General features: G+C 38.5%; 1 protein-coding gene across 1 annotated transcript in view; it reads right to left on the bottom strand.

Annotated features, from left to right (window-relative positions):
- CEP120 (centrosomal protein 120) overlaps positions 1–20955 on the bottom strand; it is an 83402-nt gene extending 62447 nt beyond the window's left edge. Inside the window, exons 1-4 of the mRNA XM_032156564.1 lie at positions 20507–20955; positions 15941–16097; positions 11052–11166; positions 7452–7593 (exon numbers count right to left, since the gene is read on the bottom strand). Of these exons, the coding sequence (XP_032012455.1) occupies positions 7452–7593; positions 11052–11166; positions 15941–16097; positions 20507–20555 (463 nt within the window). The 5' untranslated portion in view covers positions 20556–20955. The remainder of the gene's footprint in view (positions 1–7451; positions 7594–11051; positions 11167–15940; positions 16098–20506) is intronic.
- Positions 20956–21645: the final 690 nt, after the last annotated feature.

Below are 21645 nucleotides of genomic sequence, written 5' to 3'. Positions count from 1 at the left end.
CGGGGACTGTTGTGGGGTGGGGGGTGGGGGGAGGGACAGCATTAGGAAATATATCTAATGCTAAATGACGAGTTAATGGGTGCAGCACACCAACATGGCACATGCATACGTATGTCAGAAACCTGCACGTTGTGCACATGTACCCTAAAACTTAAAGTATAATAATAATAAAATAATAAAAATAAAAAATAAAAAATATATTGTAAAAAAAGCCCTAATAGCAAACAGAAAGCTGAATGAACTAAAAATTAACAACTCCCCATAGATCTGTCAGAGAAGTGAGGTCTCAGGAAAACTGCTGCTCCCCAAAACTAAGGAAACAGACAGGGAGCTACAGAGAATCACAATTTTGGAACAGAAAGAGCCAATGCAGGGAGTAGGAAAACCTGAGCTGGGATGAATTGCTAGTAGCTTGGTGTGAACCAGCCTGAGAGATAAAAACTCCAGGGGGACCCAGTCACAACGGAGCCCCACACTTTTGGGACTTTTACCTCCAGAAGCTCTACCAGGTCCTCACAGTGAGTATCAGAGAAAAGTTCCCTCATTCTCCTGGCATAGGGAAGAGAAAAGAAACCATTCTGAAATATGCCAGACAATTCTGTTCTTGTTAACAAGGCCTGCCCTCGGAGAAACTATTTGCCAGAGCCTAACCTGTTGAGGTTCTAGCAGAGCCTAACTGACCAGGGAGAAGAGAAATACCCAACTCCAGCTGCCTCTGGTCTTCCATGCAAGGGAAGGGAATACACAATGCCAGCCCCTCCAGACACTCTGCCCCATCTAAGGGGAGAAAAAACTGAGAAGCAATGGTGAAGTTCAGACCCCAGGGGCACAGGCTCAGTAAAAGACTGAGACCTAACCATAAGGCTACAGAATGCTTCCCCTTCCCAACTCCTGACCACTACATTACTAAGGCCTATTTACAGCAGTTCGTTTTGCCCCATACATCATGTCCAGCTTGCAACAAAAAATTGCAAGGCATACTAAAAGGAAAAAGTAAAAACACAGTTTGAAGAGACTAAACAAGCATCAGAACTAAAGTCAGATATGGCAGGAATGTTGGAATTATCAAAACAGAAAAAATTTTTAACTATGATTAATATGCCTTCTAAGGCTTTAACGAAAAAAATAGCATACAAGAACAGAGAGATAATGGGAGCAGAAAGATGGTAAAGTGTAAGAAAGAATAAAAAAGGAATGCTAGAGACAAAAAATACTAAAACAGAAATGAATGGCTATGAGAATTGGTTCATTAGTAGGTGGGACACAGGCTTAGGAAAGAATCTCTGAGCTTAATATGACAATAGGAATTTTCAAAACTGGAACATCAAGAGAAAAAAGACTGGGGGGAAAAAAAACCACAGAACAGAACAGAACAGAACATCTCAGAACTGTGAGATAACTAAAAATGGTGTAATAAACACAGACTGGGAATACCAGAAGCAAAAAGAGAGAAAGAACAGAAGAAATATTTGAAGCAATAATTACTGAGAATTTCCCCCAATTAATGTCACACACTAAACCACAGATTCAGGAAGCTCAGAGAACACTGAGCAGGATAAATGCCAAAAAAAAAAAAAAAAAAAAACTTGCTGCTAGGCATCCCATATTAAAATATCAGAAAATCAAAGCCAAAGAAAAAATATTGAAAGAAGCCAAATGGGAAAAAAATCTTACCTCTAAGGGACCAAAGATAAGAATTACATCCAATTTCTCAGAAGCCATGCAAGCAAAAAGGGTAGAGTGAAGTATTTACAATGTTGAGAAAAAAAAAAAAAAAAACCACCAACCTAGAATTCTGTGCCCAGTGAAATTATCCTTCAAAAGTAAAGGAGAAATAAAAACTCTCAGACAAATAAAAATTGAGGGCATTTGTTGCCAGTAGACCTGTGTGCAAGAAATATTAAAAAGTTCTTCACAGACAAGAAAAATGGCATGGGTAAGAAGCTCAGATCTACACAAAGAAATGAACAACATCAGAGAATAAATGAAAGTAAAATAAAAACTTTTATTTTTTATTCTTAATTGATCTAACAGATTAAGGTTCTTCAATTATTATGTGTGTGTGTGCACTCATGTGCGTGTGTATGCTGATGTATAACTGAAATGAAAGCAATGATACAAGGGACAAGAAGGAAGGATTAGTAATATTTTATTTTAAAACACCTAAAACAACCTGTGAAGCAGCGTAGTGTATTTGAAGCTGGACCTTCAAAGTAAAAGCAGTATACTGTTATTTGAAATTTGTAAATGTATAGTGCAAACTCTAGGGCAACCACAAAAAAACAAAAACAAAAAAGTATAACTGATACGCAAGAAAGAGAAAATTAAATTAAAACCACAAATGTGGGAAAAGAGTAACAGACAAAAACAGGAATAAGAAAGAGAAATAAATATAAAACACTAACAAATAAGGTTATTCACGCAACTATATTAATAATCACCTTGAACATCAATAGTTTAAATGCACCAGTTAAAAAACAGATTGTCAGAGTGGATCAAAAAAACAAGATCCAACTATATGTTACCTACAAGAAACTCATTTTAAATATAAAAACAAATATAGATTAAAAGCTGTACTAATCAAAAGAAAATGGTAGTAGTTATATTAATTTCAGACAGAACAGACTTCAGACCAAATAAAGTTAACAGGGAAAGGAGGAATATTACATGACGATAAAGCAGTCAATTCTGCAAAAAGACAAAATAATTTCTAATGTGAATGCACCTAACAGAGTTATCAAAATACATGCAGCAAAAACTAAGAGAACTGCAGGGAGAAATAGTTGAATCCAACTTGGAGACTTTAACACACACTATCAAAAACGGACAGATCCAGCAGGCAGAAAATCATTGACATAATTGAACTCAACATTATCAATCAACTGGATGCAATGGATATCTATAGACCACTTCAAACAACAACAGCCGAATACACATTCTTCTCAAGCTTACATAGAAAGTTTACCAAGACAGAGCAATTCTGGGCCATAAAACACACCTTAACAAGTTTAAGAACAGAATTGTGTCTGCTGTCAGGCTAGATAAACTAGAAATCAGTAACAGAGATGGCTGGAAAAATCCCAAAATACTTGGAGATTAAGCAATATACTTCTAAATAACACATGCGTTAAAAAAAAAAAATCTCAAGAGAAATTTAAAATATCTTGAACTAAATGAAAACACAACAAAGACTGTGAGATGCAATTTTTATTTGTCTGAGAGTTTTTATTTCTCCTTCACTTTTGAAGGATAATTTCGCTGGGCACAGAAATTGTGACATGCAATGAAAGCAGTGCTTAGACGAAGATTTATAGCATTAAATGCATATGTTTGTTAGAAGAGAAGATCCAAAATCAAACATCTAAGCTTCCACCTTAGGAAACCAGAAAAAGAAGAGCAAATTAGGTCCAAGTAAGCAGAAGATAATAATAAAAATTAGAGCAAATCAATGGAACTGAAGACAGGAAATCAATAGAGAAAAATTAACAAAATCAAAAGCTGGTTCTCTGAAAAGATAAATAAAATCAATAACCCTCTAGCCAGGCTCAATAAGAAAAAAAAAAAAAGAAAGGATACAAATTACCAATATCAGAAATGAAAGATGGGATCACTACAGAGCCTATGGGTATTAAAATAATAATAAAGGAATACTATGAAGATGTCTAGGCCCACAAATTTGATAATCTAGATGAAACAGACCAATTCGTTGAAAGACACAATATGCCAAAACTCATAGAAGAGTAAACAGATAATCTGAATAGGCCTATATCTATTAAAGAAATTGAGTCAATAATCAATAACCTTCCCAAACAGAAAGCACCAGGTCTAGAGATCACTGGTGAATTCCACCAAACATTTAAGGAAGAAATTATACCAATTCTCTATAAACTCTTTCAGAAGATAGAAACATAGAGAATACTTCCTAACTCATTCTATGAGGCCGGCATCATCCTAATACCAAAATCAAAGACATTACAATAAAGAAAAGAAAACAAACAAAAAATACAGACCAATATCTCTCATGAACACAAATGCAAAAATGTTCAACAAAGTATTAGCGAATCAAATCCATCAGTGTATAAAAAGAATTATAGGTCAGGCATGGTGGCTCACACCTATAATTCCAGCACTTTGGGAGGCTGGGGTGGGAGGATCACTTGAGCCCAGGAGTTTGAGACCAGTCTTGGCAACATAGGGAGATTCCATCTCTACAAAAAGTTTTTAGAAAGAAAAATAATTATACACCATGATCAAGTGGGATTTATCCCAGGTACGCAAGGCTGGTTCAACATTCAAGAATCAATTAATGTAATCCATAACATCAACAGCCTAATGAAGAAAAAGAAAATCACATAATCTTATCAACAGATGCAGAAAAAGTATTTGACAAAATCCATTATCTATTAATGATAAAAACTCTCAATAAACCAGAATTAGAAGGAAACTTCCTCAACTTAATAAAGAATATTTAAAAACCTACAGCTAACATTATATTTAATAACGAAAAACCTGAAGCATTCAAGATCAGGTACAAGACAAGGATGCCCCCTCTCACCAGTCCTTTTCAGCATCATACTTAGAGCCTTACTAATGGAAAAGAAAAGGAAATAAAAAGTATACAGATTAGGAAAGAAGAAATATAACTGTCTTTGTTCACAGAGGACATGATTACATAAAAAATCTGTAGAAAGAATCAACAACAACAACAAAAAGAATTAAAAAAAAGGCCAGGTGTGGTGGCTCATGCCTGTAATCCCAGCACTTTGGGAGGCCGAGGCAGGCGGATCACCTGAGGTCAGTAGTTTGAGACCAGCCTTGCCAATGTAGTGAAACCCTGTCTCTACTAAAATACAAAAATTAGCCAGACATGGTGGCATACACCTGTAGTCCCAGCTACTCAGGAGGCTGAGGAAGGAGAATCTCTTGAACCCGGGAGACGGGGCTGCGGTAAGCCAAGATCGCACCATTGCACTCCAGCCTGGGTGACAGAGTGAGATTCTGTCTCAAAAAAACAAAACAAGCAAACCCCCCCCCCCCCGCCACACACACACACACACACAAGTGATTATAGCAAGGTTACAAGATACAAAGTTAATACACAAGTCAACAGCTTTCTTATATGCCCGCAGTGAACAAATAAAATTTACATGAACACCCCCAAAAATAAAGAACTCGGATATAAATCTAACAAAATATGTAAGATCTATATGAAGAAAACTATAAAACTCTGATAAAAGAAATCATAGAACTAAATAAATGGAGATAGTGCATGTTCACAGATAGGAAGACTCAATACTGTCAAGATGTCAGTTCTTCCCAACTTGATCTACAGATTCAATACAATCCCAATAAAAATCCCAGCAAATTATTTTGTAGATACTGACCAATTAATTCTTAAGTTTATATGGAGAAGCAAAAGAACCAGAAAAGCCAATTCCATATTGAAGAAAAAGAATAGAGTCAGAGGACTGACACTGACTTCAAGTCTTACTTGAAGCTACAGTAATCAAGACAGTGTTGCACTGACAAACAAACAGACAAACAGATCAATGGAACATAATAAAGAGACCAGAAATAGACTCACCTAAGTCAAGTCAACTGATCTTTGATAAAGGAGCAAAGGCAACGCAATGGAGCAAAGAAAGTCTTTTCAACAAATGGTGCTGGAGCAACTGGACATCTACATGCAAAAAGTTAGTCTAGACACAGACCTTTCAACCTTTTCAAAAATTAACTCAGAATGGATTACAGACCTAAATGTGAAGTGTGAAACTATAAAAGTCCTAGAAGATAACAAAGGTGAAACCTAGATGGCCTTGGGTGGTGGCAACAATTTTTCAGATACAACTACAAAGGCACAATGCATGAATGCAACAACTCATAAGTTGGACTTCATTAAAATTTAAAACTTCTGCTCTGGGAAAGACAATGTCAAGAGAATGAGAAGATAAGCCACATACTGGGAAAACATATTTGTAAAATACATATCTGATGAAGAACTATTATCCAAAATATACAAAGAACTCTTAAAATTCAACAAGAAAATGAACAACCCAATTTAAAAATGGGCCAAAGACCTGAGCAGACACCTCAAAGAAGATATACACATGGTAGGTAAGCATATGCAAACATGCTCAATATCTTATGTCATTGAGGAATTGCAAATTAAAACAACAATGAGATACTATGATATACCTAATAGAATGGCCACAATTCAAAACACTAACACCACCAAATTCTGGTAAGAATATGAAGCAACAGAAATTCTCATTCATTGCTGGTGGGAATGCCAAGTAGCACAGCCACTGTGGAAGGTAGTGTGGATATTTCTTACAGAACTATACACACTTTTACCACATGATCCAACAACTGCAATCCTCGATATTTACCCAAATGAACTGAAAACTTCTGTCCACATAAGAACCTGCACACAGATGTTTACAGCAGTTTACAGTAGCTTTATTTATAATTGCCAAAAGTTAGAAGTGACCAAGATGTCCCTTAGGAGCTGCGTGAAAAAATAAACTGTGATACATCCAGACAATTGACTATAAGCACTCAAAAGAAATGAGCTATCAAGCCATGCAAAGACATGAAGTAACTTACATGCACTTACAACTAAGGGAAAGAAACCAATCTGGAAAAGGCTACATACTATATTATTCCAACTATATGACATTCAGGAAAAGGCAAAACTATGGAGACATTAAAAAAGATCAGTAGTTGCCAAGGGGATGGGAGGAGGGAGGAATGAATAGGTGGAGCACAGATGACTTTTAGGGTGGTGAAACTATTCTGTTTGATATTACAATAGTGGATACTACAAGTCATTTACACTTGTCAAAACCCACAGAATGCCCAACACCAAGAGAGAAACCTAATGTAAACTACGGACCTTGGGTGACACTGATATGAACGATATGATATGTTCATGCATTGTAGTATCACCACTCTGGTGTGGCATGTTGATAGCAAGAGAGGCTGCAAGTACGTGGGGACAGGGAGTATATAGGAGAAGTCTCATTTCTCTCTGCTCAATTTTACTGTGAAACTAAAACTGCTCTAAAAAATAAAGTTTATTAATTAAAAAAGAAAAAATATAAAGGTTTTGTTAACCTACAGTTGAGTTAATAAATAGAGAACAGCATGACCATTTTGGGCTTTCCTGTACTCATCCTAGGAAGAAAATTGTCCTAAGTAGCAAATTTTTAAAACTATACAAAATTGTGCCCTGTTCTATTACATACCAAATAAAGAAAAAATTTTCCTATTTCTAAGATTTGCAAACAAGAGCTAAGAGCAACAAGTGCTGCATATGTAACAATGTCACAATATTTGTCTGACGAACAGTTTACACCCCGCATATATCTCCCTATAACACTTCCCCTTCCTAAAGCTCTAGTCCAAAGATGGAACTTCTCAGAGAATGTTTTTAGAGATGATGCACAAACCTTTTCCATTGCGAGGGGGAGCCCCCTTTGCTTTAAAGCTATCCACTGGTGCCTTTGTATCCGTTTCCAAAGCAATATTTATCTGTATCTCACACTTGAATTTGGTGTACTTATTACTCAGCAACTGGTACCATTTTGGTGCCTAAAGAATAATAAAATAACAAAACAACTAATAGTTAATAAGGGAAAAAACATAATGGGAAATGCTATACAGTTCTAAATAAATTTATTGTAGCTTTTCAGTACTTTATCCTATATAAACAATTTTTTTTTCACATTTTTCTCAAAACAAATTAATCCTGCTTAGGAAGCCATCAACTGAATTTCCCTCTGGAAAAACAACATAGAAATTAAAATTGTTTTCTTTGCTTGTCTTCCCTATGCTTCAAGAGGCAAAATATTAAAAGGAAGAAAGCATAATATATTTCTTTCTACCTTTCGTCTTATACCCCCAATCTCACTTCATCCCTTAAACAACAAAAAAACTACCAGTTTTCTAATTCCCTAACCTCCATCTTCTCACGTTTTTAAATTATACCTTTTCTTTCTGCCACAGACCTGCTTCGTTCTGCTTATATCAATAAGCAAAGGAAAATCTTGGACGGATGGCTCATGCCTGTAATTCCAACACTTTGGAATGCCAAGGTGGGCAGATCACTTGAGTCCAGGAGTTCAAGACTAGCCTGGGCAACATGGTGAAACCCCGTCCGTCCCTACTAAAAATGCGAAAAATTAGCTAGGCATGGTGGTGCACGCCTGTAATCCCAGCTTCCTGGGAGGCTGAGATGGGAGGATTGCTTGAGCCCAATAAATCAAAGCTGCAATGAGCCATGATCGCACCACTGCACTCCAGCCTGAGCAACAGGAGTGAGGCCCTGTCTCTCAAAAAAAAATAATAATAATAATAAACAAATAAGAAAAAAAAGAAAATCTTACTAGTGTTAATAAAAAGCATTAACAAAATACTAAAGTCAAGGCCTAATCGAAGAGTGGTGGATTATGAACCAGGTACTTGATTGATACTGAAACAAAAGCCTTCTTACAGAATGAAGCATCCTAAATTATTTGAATATCCCCACTAGACCAACCTCAGAAATTCTAGTACTCAAGACAGCCTGAAAAATATCATGCCTACATATATTATTAGTGCAGGAACCACCGATCAGTGGGAATACCATTTCAATACCTGTAAACAGCATTTTTTACTCTGATAATTTGTTATATAAAGATATAGTAGATGGTGCTTATATTGTCTTTGTTATATAAAGACATAATAAATGGTGCCTATATTGCTATTTTATATTCAAGTCATGTTTGATAAGTAAAATAGAATTAAGTAGGCCATAGGTTTAAATAAAAATCAACAACCTAATTTTTTAAAGATAAAAATGCATAATACAGTTTGTTGATGTATTTCTTATAACAAATATGTTATAATTTTGAATATAAGCCTGAAAGATTTCCAGCTACTCAGAGAATTGATGACTTTTTCTGTTACATAACTCAGAAAAATAAATCTGGATTTTTTTCTATTTATTTACAGAGAATCAATTTATTTTGAACTTCAAATATTATACCATCCAATTACAAATATTTATGCTGACAAACAGGAGAGAATAAGCAATACAGCATTTAGTTTAAATGACTGAGCCATTTCTCCCTAACTTTGATTACAAATATGTTGACAAACTGTCCTAAAGAAGGGGACAAGGAATGCCAAGAGTATTTAGAGGCATGACCTCATCCCTCAGATACCCTCCTAAGAGGATTTACCTTCTCTGCAACTAAACTGACTGCAGAAGTGTCTTCTAGACACTTGCACGTTACATGAGAGAAGGTGGTTAAGAGAAACATTGAGAGCCCAATCAAAGCCCAGGGTCTAAAACTAAAGAAGGAAAAACCTTTTCAGGATAAGATCTAGGGGCAGAGAGGCAATGAGTACCAAGGATGGGGGCAAAACAAGTCCTCTTTTAAAGCATTTTTAAATTTCAGTTTCTTTTAAATTATTCCAACCTTGGGCTAGGCTGACTGATCATATGCAAATATCATTGCTATCAGCAGCAAAAATGTTAGTAAGAGATAAATTTTTCTTCACAGAATCCCAATTTAAGATTCAAATCAACAACGGAGTTTTAAATAAAAGAGAAGATATTATTTTAATTGTTTAACTTTTTTTTCCGCCTTAAGAAAATTATGACCCAAGACAATGAGAAAAATTGCAAGGGAGATTTCTAAAGTCAGTCATATACAAAAAGGTCAGAAGATATTTAAAGTGCTAAGCAGCAGCCGGGCACGGTGGCTCACGCCTGTAATCCCACCACTCTGGGAGGCCAAGGCGGGCGGATCACAAAGTCAGGAGATCGAGACCATTCTGGCTAACACGGTGAAACCCCGTCTCTACTAAAAATTCAAAAAAAAAATTAGCCGGGCGTGGTGGCGGGCACCTGTAGTCCCAGCTACTCGGGAGGCTGAGGCGGAAGAATGGCATGAACCCAGGAGTCAGAGCTTGCAGTGAGCCTAGATCGCGCCACTACACTCCAGCCTGGGCAACAGAGCAAGACTCCGTCTCCAAAAAAAAAAAAAAAAGCCCTAAGCAGCACCATGTTAAATAATAAAAGTTGCTATCACAGGAATCAGGATGATTCTGAGTTCTTTTTCTTGGGAGTATGGGGGCAGAGAGGTACTGGTTAGATAACATCAAGTGTGTTTCAATAAGTTCACTTGCTCTGACTGCTATGCAAGGAATGCAAGGAGCAGGAAGCAGGGAGGCTATTATGATAGCAAAGGTATGAAACAATAACAGCTGAGTTTGGGGTGGCAGCAGTGAAAAGCAGAACAGCAGACAGATCAGGAGGGAAAAACCCCAACTGGAACAGGTAGTTATGGAGGAAGGAAAAAGAAAAATGGCAAGGAAGACCTCTGTATTTCTAACTTATATAACTGAAAGGGGAATGGTGACAATTCACTGAAGCAGGAAACATTAGAAAAGGATGAACCACCTTTAAAAGGAAAGCTCAGGGGCTAGGCATGTTAAGCGTCCGGTAACAGCAACTTGGATACAAGTCAGTTCAGAGATGTTTTTCTGAGAAAGACAGTTCTCGGTCAAGGAAATGATTAAAATGTTGAGATTTTCTAAATCTAATTCATAAACTAAAACATAAGAACTGCCATATTGGCTGGGTGCAGTGGCCCACGCCTGTAATCCCAGCACTTTGGGAGGCTGAGGCAGGCAGAACACTTGAGGTGAGGAGTTTGAAACCAGCCTGGCCAACATAGCAAAACCCCATCACTAAAAATACAAAAATTAGCCAGGCGTGGTGGTGAGTGTCTGTAATCCCAGCTACTCAGGAGGCTGACGCAGGGAGAATTGCTTGAACTTGGGAAGTGGAGGTTGCAGTGAGCCAAGATTGTGCTATTGCACTCCAGCCTGGGTAACAGAGACTCCGTCTCAAAAAAAAAAAAAAAAAAAGAACTGCCATATTGGCTCAAGCCTATGATTGATCAGGTCTAGTATTTCATGTCCTTTTCATCAATCTGTTATCTACTGAAAATAATCAACTGTCTAACATAATCATTAGCAAAACATCAAAAGGGCAATACCTGCTTTGTTTCTTGAGCGGTTCTTAAATCCAGAACGATGTAACCTATGGTTTCCTTGGCTGAAGTTATAGGATCCAAGGCAAAACATTGGAGTTTGATAGGAGTACGCTGTAGCCTATAACAAAACATGTGATAAATAAAATGGTTTTTGCTTAATAAACTTTCTATTGGCCTTGAAAATACTGCCTATTATCAAGATACTTACAATTTTGTTGGATAAAACTATAACTATTTTATATTGTCTAAAAAATTCTTCAACAGGCAAGAACTAGGCCGGGCGCAATGGCTCATTCATGCCTGTAATCCCAGCACTTTGGGAGTCCGAGGAGGGCAGATCACGAGGTCAGGAAATCGAGACCATCCTGACCAACATGGTGAAACCCTATCTCTACTAAAATAAAAAAAAATAAAAAAAAATTTAGCTGGGTGTGGTGCCACATGACTGTAATCCCAGATACTCAGGAGGCTGAGGCAGGGGAATCACGTGAACCTGGGAGGCGGAAGTTGCAGTGAGCCGAGATCGCGCCACTGCACTCCAGCCTGGGTGACAGAGCAAGACTCCATCTCAAAAATAAAAAAAAAAAATAATAATAATAAACAGGTAAGAACTATTAATTATATCTACTAACTTCTACACCAACTAAATATTATACAAAACATGTCAACATATTTTACATTCTTTCATCAAAGAAGCCATCACGTAGGTCAATGTTTCTCAAGCTTCTATAATGTGTAAAACTTTCTGAAAGTAAAAAATTATCATGAATTTTCAAGACCTATTTTATTTTTCTTACACCGTAACATACATAAAATTACAAATACAAATATATGCTTATAGCTTTTTTGTAGCTAAAAAACAAACAGGAATATGAAATAAATTAAAATTTAAATTAATAATATAACACATAACAATGTTCTGAAAGAATGATATTGGCTTGTTTAGCATGGGATCTGTTTTAGTTCAGAACCCCTAAACTGGCTCATGCATTAAGCAGAATAGATTTTGCCACTGCTTTTATCAGTGGAGTTATTATAGAACTGCACTTAGCACAAAATCATCACTTATAAATTCAATTTATCTGTATTTTCTCAACCTACAACAATTAGAGTGGTACTAACCTGGCACTAACAAAATGGAAGCCCTAACAGCTCATGGTAGGACTCCATTACAGACACCACTGAAAGGAAATCCAACATTGATATTCTGTAAGAATGCAATACTTCTTCAAATAAATCCATGGACTACCCTAGCAATAGAGGCAAATCGATTTTTCCTTGCTTTCCTTTTTTTTAACTTTCCATTTCGATTTAATTTAGTACTGAGAACAAGCAAGTATTAGTGATAACATGTTTTCCAGAAGAAAATATATTTTTAATCCTTCAATAAATACGAGTACTTTGTATAAGGTGTAAGGAAGGGATCCAGTTTCAGCTTTCTACATATGGCTAGCCAGTTTTACCAGCACCATTTCTTAAATAGGGAATCCTTTCCCCATTGCTTGTTTTTGTCAGGTTTGTCAAAGATCAGATAGTTGTAGATATGCGGCATTATTTCTGAGGGCTCTGTTCTGTTCCATTGATCTATGTCTCTGTTGTGGTACCAGTACCATGCTGTTTTGGTTACTGTAACTTTGTAGTATAGTTTGAACTCAGGTAGCGTGATGCCTCCAGCTTTGTTCTTTTGGCTTAGGATTGACTTGGCGATGCAGGCTCTTTTTTGGTTCCATATGAACTTTAAAGTAGTTTTTTCCAATTCTGTGAAGAAAGTCATTGGTAGCTTGATGGGGATGGCATTGAATCTATAAATTACCTTGGGCAGTATGGCCATTTTCACCATATTGATTCTTCCAACCCATGAGCATGGAATGTTCTTCCACTTGTTTGTATCCTCTTTTATTTCATTGAGCAGTGGTTTGTAGTTCTCCTTGAAGAGGTCCTTCACATCCCTTGTAAGTTGGATTCCTAGGTATTTTATTCTCTTTGAAGCAATTGTGAATGGGAGTTCACTCATGATTTGGCTCTCTGTCTGTGATTGGTGTACAAGAATGCTTGTGATTTTTGTACATTGATTTTGTATCCTGAGACTTTGCTGAAGTTGCTAACCAGCTTAAGGAGATTTTGGGCTGAGACAATGGGGTTTTCTAGATATACAATCATGTCATCTGCAAACAGGGACAATTTGACTTCCTCTTTTCCTAATTGAATACCCTTTATTTCCTTCTCCTGCCTGATTGCCCTGGCCAGAACTTCCAGCACTATGTTGAATAGGAGTGGTGAGAGACGGCATCCCTGAATTCAAGATGGATTAAAGACTTACATGTTAGACCTAAAACCATGAAAACCCTAGAAGAAAGCCTAGTCAATACCATTCAGGACATAGGCATGGGCAAGGACTTCATGTCTAAAACACCAAAAGCAATGGCAACAAAAACCAAAATTGACAAATGGGATCTAATTAAACTACCATCAGAGTGAACAGGCAACCTACAGAATGGGAGAAAATTTCTGCAACCTACTCATCTGACAAAGGGCTAATATCCAGAATCTACAATGAACTCAAACAAATTTACAAGAAAAAAACAAACAACCCCATCAAAAAGTGGGCGAAGGACATGAACAGACACTTCTCAAAAGAAGACATTTACGCAGCCAAAAAACACATGAAAAAATGCTCATCATCACTGGCCATCAGAGAAATGCAAATCAAAACCACAGTGAGATACCGTCTCACACCAGTTAGAATGGCCATCATTAAAAAGTCAGGAAACAACAGGTGCTGGAGAGGATGTGGAGAAATAGGAACACTTTTACACTGTTGGTGGGACTGTCAACTAGTTCAACCACTGTGGAAGTCAGTGTGGCAATTCCTCAGGGATCTAGAACTAGAAATACCATTTGACCCAGCCATCCCATTACTGGGTATATACCCAAAGGACTATAAATCATGCTGCTATAAAGACACATGCACACGTATGTTTGTTGCCACACTATTCACAATAGTAAAGACTTGGAACCAACCCAAATGTCCAACAACGATAGACTGGATTAAGAAAATGTGGCACATATACACCATGGAATACTATGCAGCCATAAAAAATGACGAGTTCATGTCCTTTGTAGGGACATGGATGAAACTGGGAAACATCATTCTCAGTAAACTATCGCAAGGACAAAAAACCAAACACTGCATGTTCTCACTCATAGGTGGGAATTGAACAATGAGAACTCATGGACACAGGAAGGGGAACATCACACTCCGGGGACTGTTGTGGGTTGGAGGGAGGGGGGAGGGACAGCATTAGGAGATATACCTAATGCTAAATGACGAGTTAATGGGTGCAGCAAACCAACACGGCACATGGATACATATGTAACAAACCTGCACATTGTGCACATGTACCCTAAAACCTAAAGTATAATAATAAAAAAATAAAATAAAATAAAATAAAAAATAGTAAACATATTTTCTCTTGTGATTTTCTTAGTTAATTGTCTTTTCTACAGCTTATTTCATTATAAAAATACAGTCTATCCATCTATTTATCTATCTCACAAAATATGTGTTAATTGATTAATCATGTACTCAATAAGGCTTCCGGTCAACTGTAGGCTATTAGTAGTTTAATTTGGGGGGAGTCTAATGTTTCACACAGGTTTTTAACTTCATTGGTGGGGGGGTTCAGTGCATCTAACGTTATCCTGCATTGTTCAACTGTAAATCATTCATTGTCAACTGTAAATCAGTGCTATATGGCAGAGGCATTGCTGTATGCTTAGCATATAGTAAGTATGTGATAAATATATGTTGACTTAATAATGAAGAATGAATGTTTCCTATGACATGATTATCTCAAATTTTTCTCTGAGCTGATTTCTAGTTATTCTAGCCTTACCAATAAATTGCCTCTGGTCTAGACCATTAAAAAAAAAAAAAAAAGAGTATTGCTTTTATTGTTGTTGCCTGCTTCTAGTCAGAGTTCACAAAAAATATATACTATAACTTTAAGTCTATTTTATATACTAATAAGGTGGTTTTGTTTAAAATCAAATATAAATTAATTAGAAAGAAACCTTGATAGAATTACTTTCATAACTTTTCACTGGATACCCCTCTATATACCCTTGGCAAGCCAGGTAAATATACAATAAGTAAATTAACAGAAATTACAAGGAATTCCAACCATATTTAATAATGAGTAGGTATCATCAAGGTATTTCTAGAATAGCTACTGTCTCACACATTAGGGAAAAAAAAACCCAAAGAGCTCAGTGTAAGTGTAGTGTTAAAGGTTAGGCTCTGGACCCGGATTGGCTGGGCTCTACCTCTACTAAGCTAACAGACTTAAAGCAAGTTACTAACACTTAACATCTCAGGCTTCAGTTTCCTCATTTATAATATGGGGGAAATAAAAACACCAACTTCATAGTGTTGTTCTGATGTTTACCTGTTATTGTTGCAAAGTACTTTAAAAATTTCCTGTCACATTAAAAAAACACTCAATAACTATAATTATTAAATGTAATGACAGACACAAAATTTATAGGTTGAACATTCCTAATTTGAAATGCTCCAAATTCTAAAACTTTGAGTGCTGACATAATGCCACAAACGGAAAATTCCACACACAAGCATTTAACAAACTTCATTTTATGAAAATTTATTTAAAATATTATATAAAACTAACTTTGACTGTGTATAATGTAAAACAAATTTCATGTTTAGACTTGGGTCCCATCCCTAAGGTATCTTACTTTGATTATGCAGATATTCCAAAAATCCAAAATAGTTCTGGTCCCAAGTATTAAATACTCAACCTGTATTTATTTATAACAGCCTGAAAAATAAGAAACCAATAAAGAAGCTACTTTAAAATGAAAATGATAATCACCTGTGCTGATGAAGCACTTTCCTGTCAATTTCCCAAGCTAACTCAGTAGCAAATTCTGGCTGGTCAGTGTGGGGCACAGGATCAGTAGCCAACTGTTCTCCATCAAACTTTGCTTCCACTACAAGCATATGCTTTGGACGTTTGGGGAAATGCCGACCTGGAGAAACAGAATATACAGATTAGTCAAAAGTGTACAAAAATCAAACAGGATCATTTACCATGTGTTTTTTTGTTTGGTTGGTTTTTTTTTTGAGATGGAGTCTTACTCTGTCGCTCAGGCTGGAGTTCAGTAGTGCAATCTCGGCTCACTGCAACCTCCGCCTCCCAGGTTCACGCGATTCTCCTACCTCAGCCTCCCCAGTAGCTGGGATTACAGGTGCACACCAACAAACCCAGCTAATTTTTGTATTTTTAGTAGAGACAGGGTTTTGCCGTGTTAGAATTCCTGACTTCAGGTGATCTACCCGCCTCGGCCTCCCAAAGTGCTGGGATTACAGGCACGAGCCACCATGCCCAGCCTAGCATGAGCCACCATCCGCAGCCTAGCATGTGTTTTTTTTAAAACTAATGATCCGTTAAGTGTGGTTGACATGCATTCCATAAGCTACCTCACTAATGCAGGCTCACATATACACTCACTTCCATAATTCATAACAAACATGAATCAAATGGAAAGCTATAATTTATAAATGTGTGCTTCTCAAACATTAGTGTGCACATGAATCATCTAGGGACCCTGTTAAAAGGTAGATTTTGACTCAGCAGATTTAGGGTGGGCCTAAGATTCTGCATTTCTAACAAGATCCAAGGTGATGTGAATGCTGCTGTCCTTGGTCCACACTTTGAGTAGGAATGATCTCAACAACATCTGGAATTAAACACTTAATGCGGTTACACGAATTTTAGATACTACTATAGCAGTACTTAATAGAGAACAGTCATGTGAAGAGCTGGGAAATAAATTAGTAAAAACGAACTTGCCTGCAGCTTAATTTTTCTGTTAACTCAGTTAAGAATACTTTCCTAGTGAAACCCCATCTCTACTAAAAATGCCAAAAATTAGCCAGGCATGGTGGCATGCGCCTGTAGTCCCAGCTACTCGGGAGGCTGAGGCAGGAGAACAGCTTGAATCCGGGAGGCAGAGGTGGCAGTGAGCACTGCAGTCCAGCCTGGGCAACAGAGCAAGACTCCATCCCAAAAAAAAAAAAAAAAACAGAATACTTTCCAAATTAGCTAAAGAAAAATAGCTACATGGATTCCTTCATTCTGTTCTCAAGGACAACATTGTACACTATCAGGAAATATTCAAATATTCTATCTACACATCACTTTTCATTTGCACTGCCAAACCTCATTTCATCAATGTTTATTGAAGACATATTCAGAGTCAGGTATTTTATCAGATGGTGGGGTACGAAATGAGTAAAATAGAGTACTTGCTCTAAAAAGACTGAGGGTTTAGTTAAGAGAAACAAACCAAAAAAAAACTGAAAACAGGAAGCTAAAGAACATCAACAAGAAGCACTAAGAATCTTGCACTGAGTCAACTAGTTCTCTTGTTTATAAATCTGTTAAGGTGGATCTTAGTGAGGGGAATTTTATCCACTGATTAATAAAGAAATCCCTGCTGCTACTCACCCTGGCACAAGCTACTTGTGGGAGAAGTGTAGGAATTAAGCTGTTAAAAAGACCTTGACTGCTAACCTTGTGAGTTTAAGCCTGAGGCTCTCATTGAAACTCTATTAGGAGTATTAACACGCATCGCACAGCCCTCCCAGTGAGCATTAACAGAGGCCCCTCTCAGGACCTCATTTTCTGCTGCTCCAAAAGATACCTAGCTTCCCCAAATGAATGTCATATATGTCAAAGAACCTATATTTTCCATATTATTATAACTAACAGCTTCCAACAAGCTTGAGAACAGAGGATGTGAAGTGGAACAAACAGGTGCTCGCCTTGCTGCAGACAATGATACAGAGAGAACAGAAACGGTCTTTTTCATCCTTAGAATCCAGTACATAGCCCAAATTTTGTTCATGTTAAAGCTTAACCACTTTCTCTTAAATAAAGGGCATTTCTAAAAGTGCAGTCAAGAAATTGCAAGTAACTCTTAAGGACTGTAGTCCCCCGGGTCCTCCACCAAGCTGAAGGGATGGGAATACATGAGGGGAAACGAGACTGAAAAGATAGGCAGGAGGTCTACCACAAAGGGCCATGTATGCCATTCTAAGAAATACAGACACTTTAGGACACTGAAGGACTTTAAGAAAATCAGATTTGCATTTCAGAAAGATTATCCCCAGGGAGTAATGGAGGAAGTCTAGATGTTTCTGGAAAGGAAGAAAACATTCAAGAATCAGACTATTGAAAAGATTATTACAATAAGTTAGGTGGATAATGAGGGCCCCTTACCAAGGCACTCACAATGTAAACTCACTCATTCAAAAACTTACTATGTAGAATCTATTATTATTCAGAAAATAAAATCAATTATACTTGGTGACCATTCGGAAGTTAGAAATGGAGAGTGAATCCAGGCTGAGGATGACTCCTTGGTTCTTGGCTTGAGGCAACAGCATGGTTATGATTAATGGAAATACAGTACAAACAAGAGAGAAGAATAGTTTGGAGGGAGGACCACATGCTAGTTTTGGGTACGTTTGTGGAAACAACCTAACTGACATCCTTGACTCCAGGTTCTCTTCCTTGCACACTGCTACTAAACTGAACTCAAGAAAAGCATTCTATTTAGGAATATACGCTGCCAACCTATTTCTTGGAACATTAATTCTAAACTGGCTTTCAAGATCCTCCGAGGCCTATTCACTCCAGTTGTACAAGCTCACTTCTTACCATGACATTTCTAAATATTCACCTTCCTCTACCCTGGTCATCTTGCTGATCTTTTCAATGTTCCACCCGCCATACTCACCCCGGCACAAGCTACTTGGTTGGGAATCAAGCTGGTCAGAAAGACCTTGACTGCTAACCTTTTGAGTTTAAGCCTGAGGCTCTCACGTGAAACTCTGTATTAGGAATATTAACACACATCGCATAGCTCTCCCAATTAGCACTAACAGGCCTCTCTCAGGACCTCATTTTCTGCTGCTCTAAAACTAGCTTCCCCAGATGAATTGCATTTATGTCCTGGGTTGTCCATAGAATTCTATTGTCACATATCTAAAGCTCACTTATTATTTAAAAAACTCCAGCCATCCCACCCACCCTACCCTCAAACCTATATTTACAGTCCATATCACATATTTTAAATATACCCCAACATATTGTGTCCTGTGATCTCCCCACGTGGACAGACCTCTACATCCTTGGAGGAAAAGGAGATATTTGTTTCCTCATAGCATGGTCAGTTTTAAGTCTAAAAACCGTTGTTAACCAAATTTTAAGGTTATATCAGTCCTATGTTTTTAAACAATAAGTAAACTAACAGTTAATAGTGCTCCCAATCTTTATGGCTTCTGGTCAGTCTCTTGTTCCAAAATTCAAAGATTAGGATTACAATGTTTCCTTCGCTCTCATCCCTCACACAGTGCCAGGCCTTTATAAAACACTCTCTCATAGGGGAAAAAATGCAGCCAGGCTTCTGCTCTGGCTCAAGATGACTCCTTCTTAACATATTATTCGTAAAGTGTCCTCAATTCACCTGTTATCTCCTATTCCCTCCACTTTCTTGCAAATCTGTTCTCCAACCACACTGAACTTAAGCAACATTTACTGAATGAATTTAATTAAGCAAGGCAAAACGTGTCTTACTTTTCCATACTTTAAGTGCTCTCTGCTCTTCCCTTTGCCTGGAATGCCCTTCCTTTTTTCACCTGACAAATTCCTAATCATCTGTAGGACCCCAAAAAATGCCACCTCCTCTAGTGAAACTTCCGCAGTTTCCTCAGACAGAGGTGGTCATTCATCCGGGTCTTCCACATCCAGATGAATTATTTGCTGACACACTCTCCTTGCTACACCCTTAGCTTTTTAGAATCAGGACTGTTTGATTCTTACATTCCCAGCACAGTGTCTGACACCCAATGAGTCCCAATAAACCAATGTCATTCATCCAAAACACACTTTTTAAGGAATGTATAATATACCCTCTTAAGAACTATAGTCCCCTGAGTCCTCCAGCAAGACGTGTAAAGGGAATTGCCTCCGCAACACTTCTGGAATCGCAGGAAGCCTGTATTCAAGTCAAAGCTCTTACAAGTGCTATTATTGGGAACCGCTGATCAGAACGCGGTTCTCAGGACCACGTTCAGCTCATATATAAAAGCCATCGACGTGCTGCTTTGGATGAAAATCGTTTTCTCTAGATTCTCTGGGGCTACGGCTAGTCACGCTAAATATCACTTATCCCTAATAGCGCTCATATCCCTGGAGAGATTTTTAAATCAATTGCCTAACAGACCTCACTACGTACAACTTTGAACAGGTCTGTGGGGACCACAAAAGCACAGATGACAGGGTTCTTAAGGTTAACAAGGCCTCGGTCCCACACTAATCTGTTAAAACTCGGGAGGCAGCAGTTGCAAAAGCAAGCCTCAGGCCGCTCACCTTCTAGGATGGACACGACGATGAGCAGTTGGTCGGATTTGGAGACCATGGTTGCGGTGCGCGGTCCGGGGGCGAAGGCGGCTTGGGGGAAGTGAGGTCCAGGTGAGTCGCGGGTAATCCGGGACCCCCGGCGGGACCCCCACTGCCCGCCCCCGGTCCCTGATGCCCGGACTCCGCTCCGCAGCCAGGTCCCACCGCCGTCTGCTGCAGCGGGCCCGGCTCCTCTGCCCCAGGCCGCCAGCCCAGACCCTAACTCTGCCCCGACTCAAGGAAAAAGCCACGCTGCAGCCCTGCCAGTCTGCAGAGAAGAGCCCGCCGCCCGAGGACCTTTTGCCGCCTGCGTAGCGGCTTTTCAAACGCCCGGGCGGCCGCAGCTGCCGCCGCCGCGCCCAGCTTCCGCCTAGCAACCAGGCCCGCTGGCCCAGAGCCCAGGGGAGGTTGGAGGACAAAGGGTGATAGAGACAGAGCAGCCAAGGCTAGAACGCCCGTCAGGGAGCTTCGCCTCCCGCCCGCCCTTTTACGCTCTGTTCCAGAGCCCTAAGGAGGACGCCCTCATTACCTCACAGCGCCCTCTGCTAGCCGGACGGGGAGAGGCGGGCGACTTGGTGTGAGACCAGCTGCGCAGGCGCACTACTGCTGTAAACGCTTCCTGAAGCTGCGTAGCCTTTAAGGAGCGTGAGTGTAGTGTATTACCTGCTTTATGCCTCAGCCACAACCTGAGAGTTATATTAGTGGGAATTAAAAAAACAAAAAAACCTAGTTTAGTTGAGGTACCCAGTATCAACACTGCTTAAAAAATTAAATCACAGAAAAATAATGACTTAAATCTAAACTCTAAAGTCCCTAAATCGTGCTCACGCGGCACACCAAATTTCCGACATTTGAAAACAAGTAGCGTCAATACGGTAATTACTGTACTTGTTGAAGCTGACGTAAACTCCCCGAGAATTTCCTGTCCCTTAGAAATTCCCCCTAAAACAAAAACACTGTCACGTGGGCAATGAAATATAAAAGTATAGGTTCTTCCACCCTCGATCACAAAGTTATTAGCAAACTCAAAACCAAAAATAAACAAGGCATTGAGATGCTGTCTGCCGACACTTTCCCCTTAACGTCTCCTAAATTCAGACTTAAGAAAC

The sequence above is a fragment of the Hylobates moloch genome, unplaced genomic scaffold (genome assembly GCF_009828535.3).
Source record: "Hylobates moloch isolate HMO894 unplaced genomic scaffold, HMol_V3 SCAFFOLD_6, whole genome shotgun sequence".
Classification (NCBI taxonomy): domain Eukaryota; kingdom Metazoa; phylum Chordata; class Mammalia; order Primates; family Hylobatidae; genus Hylobates; species Hylobates moloch.
Note: the sequence above shows the minus strand (reverse complement) of the source record. Positions and strands in the feature narration are given on the sequence as shown.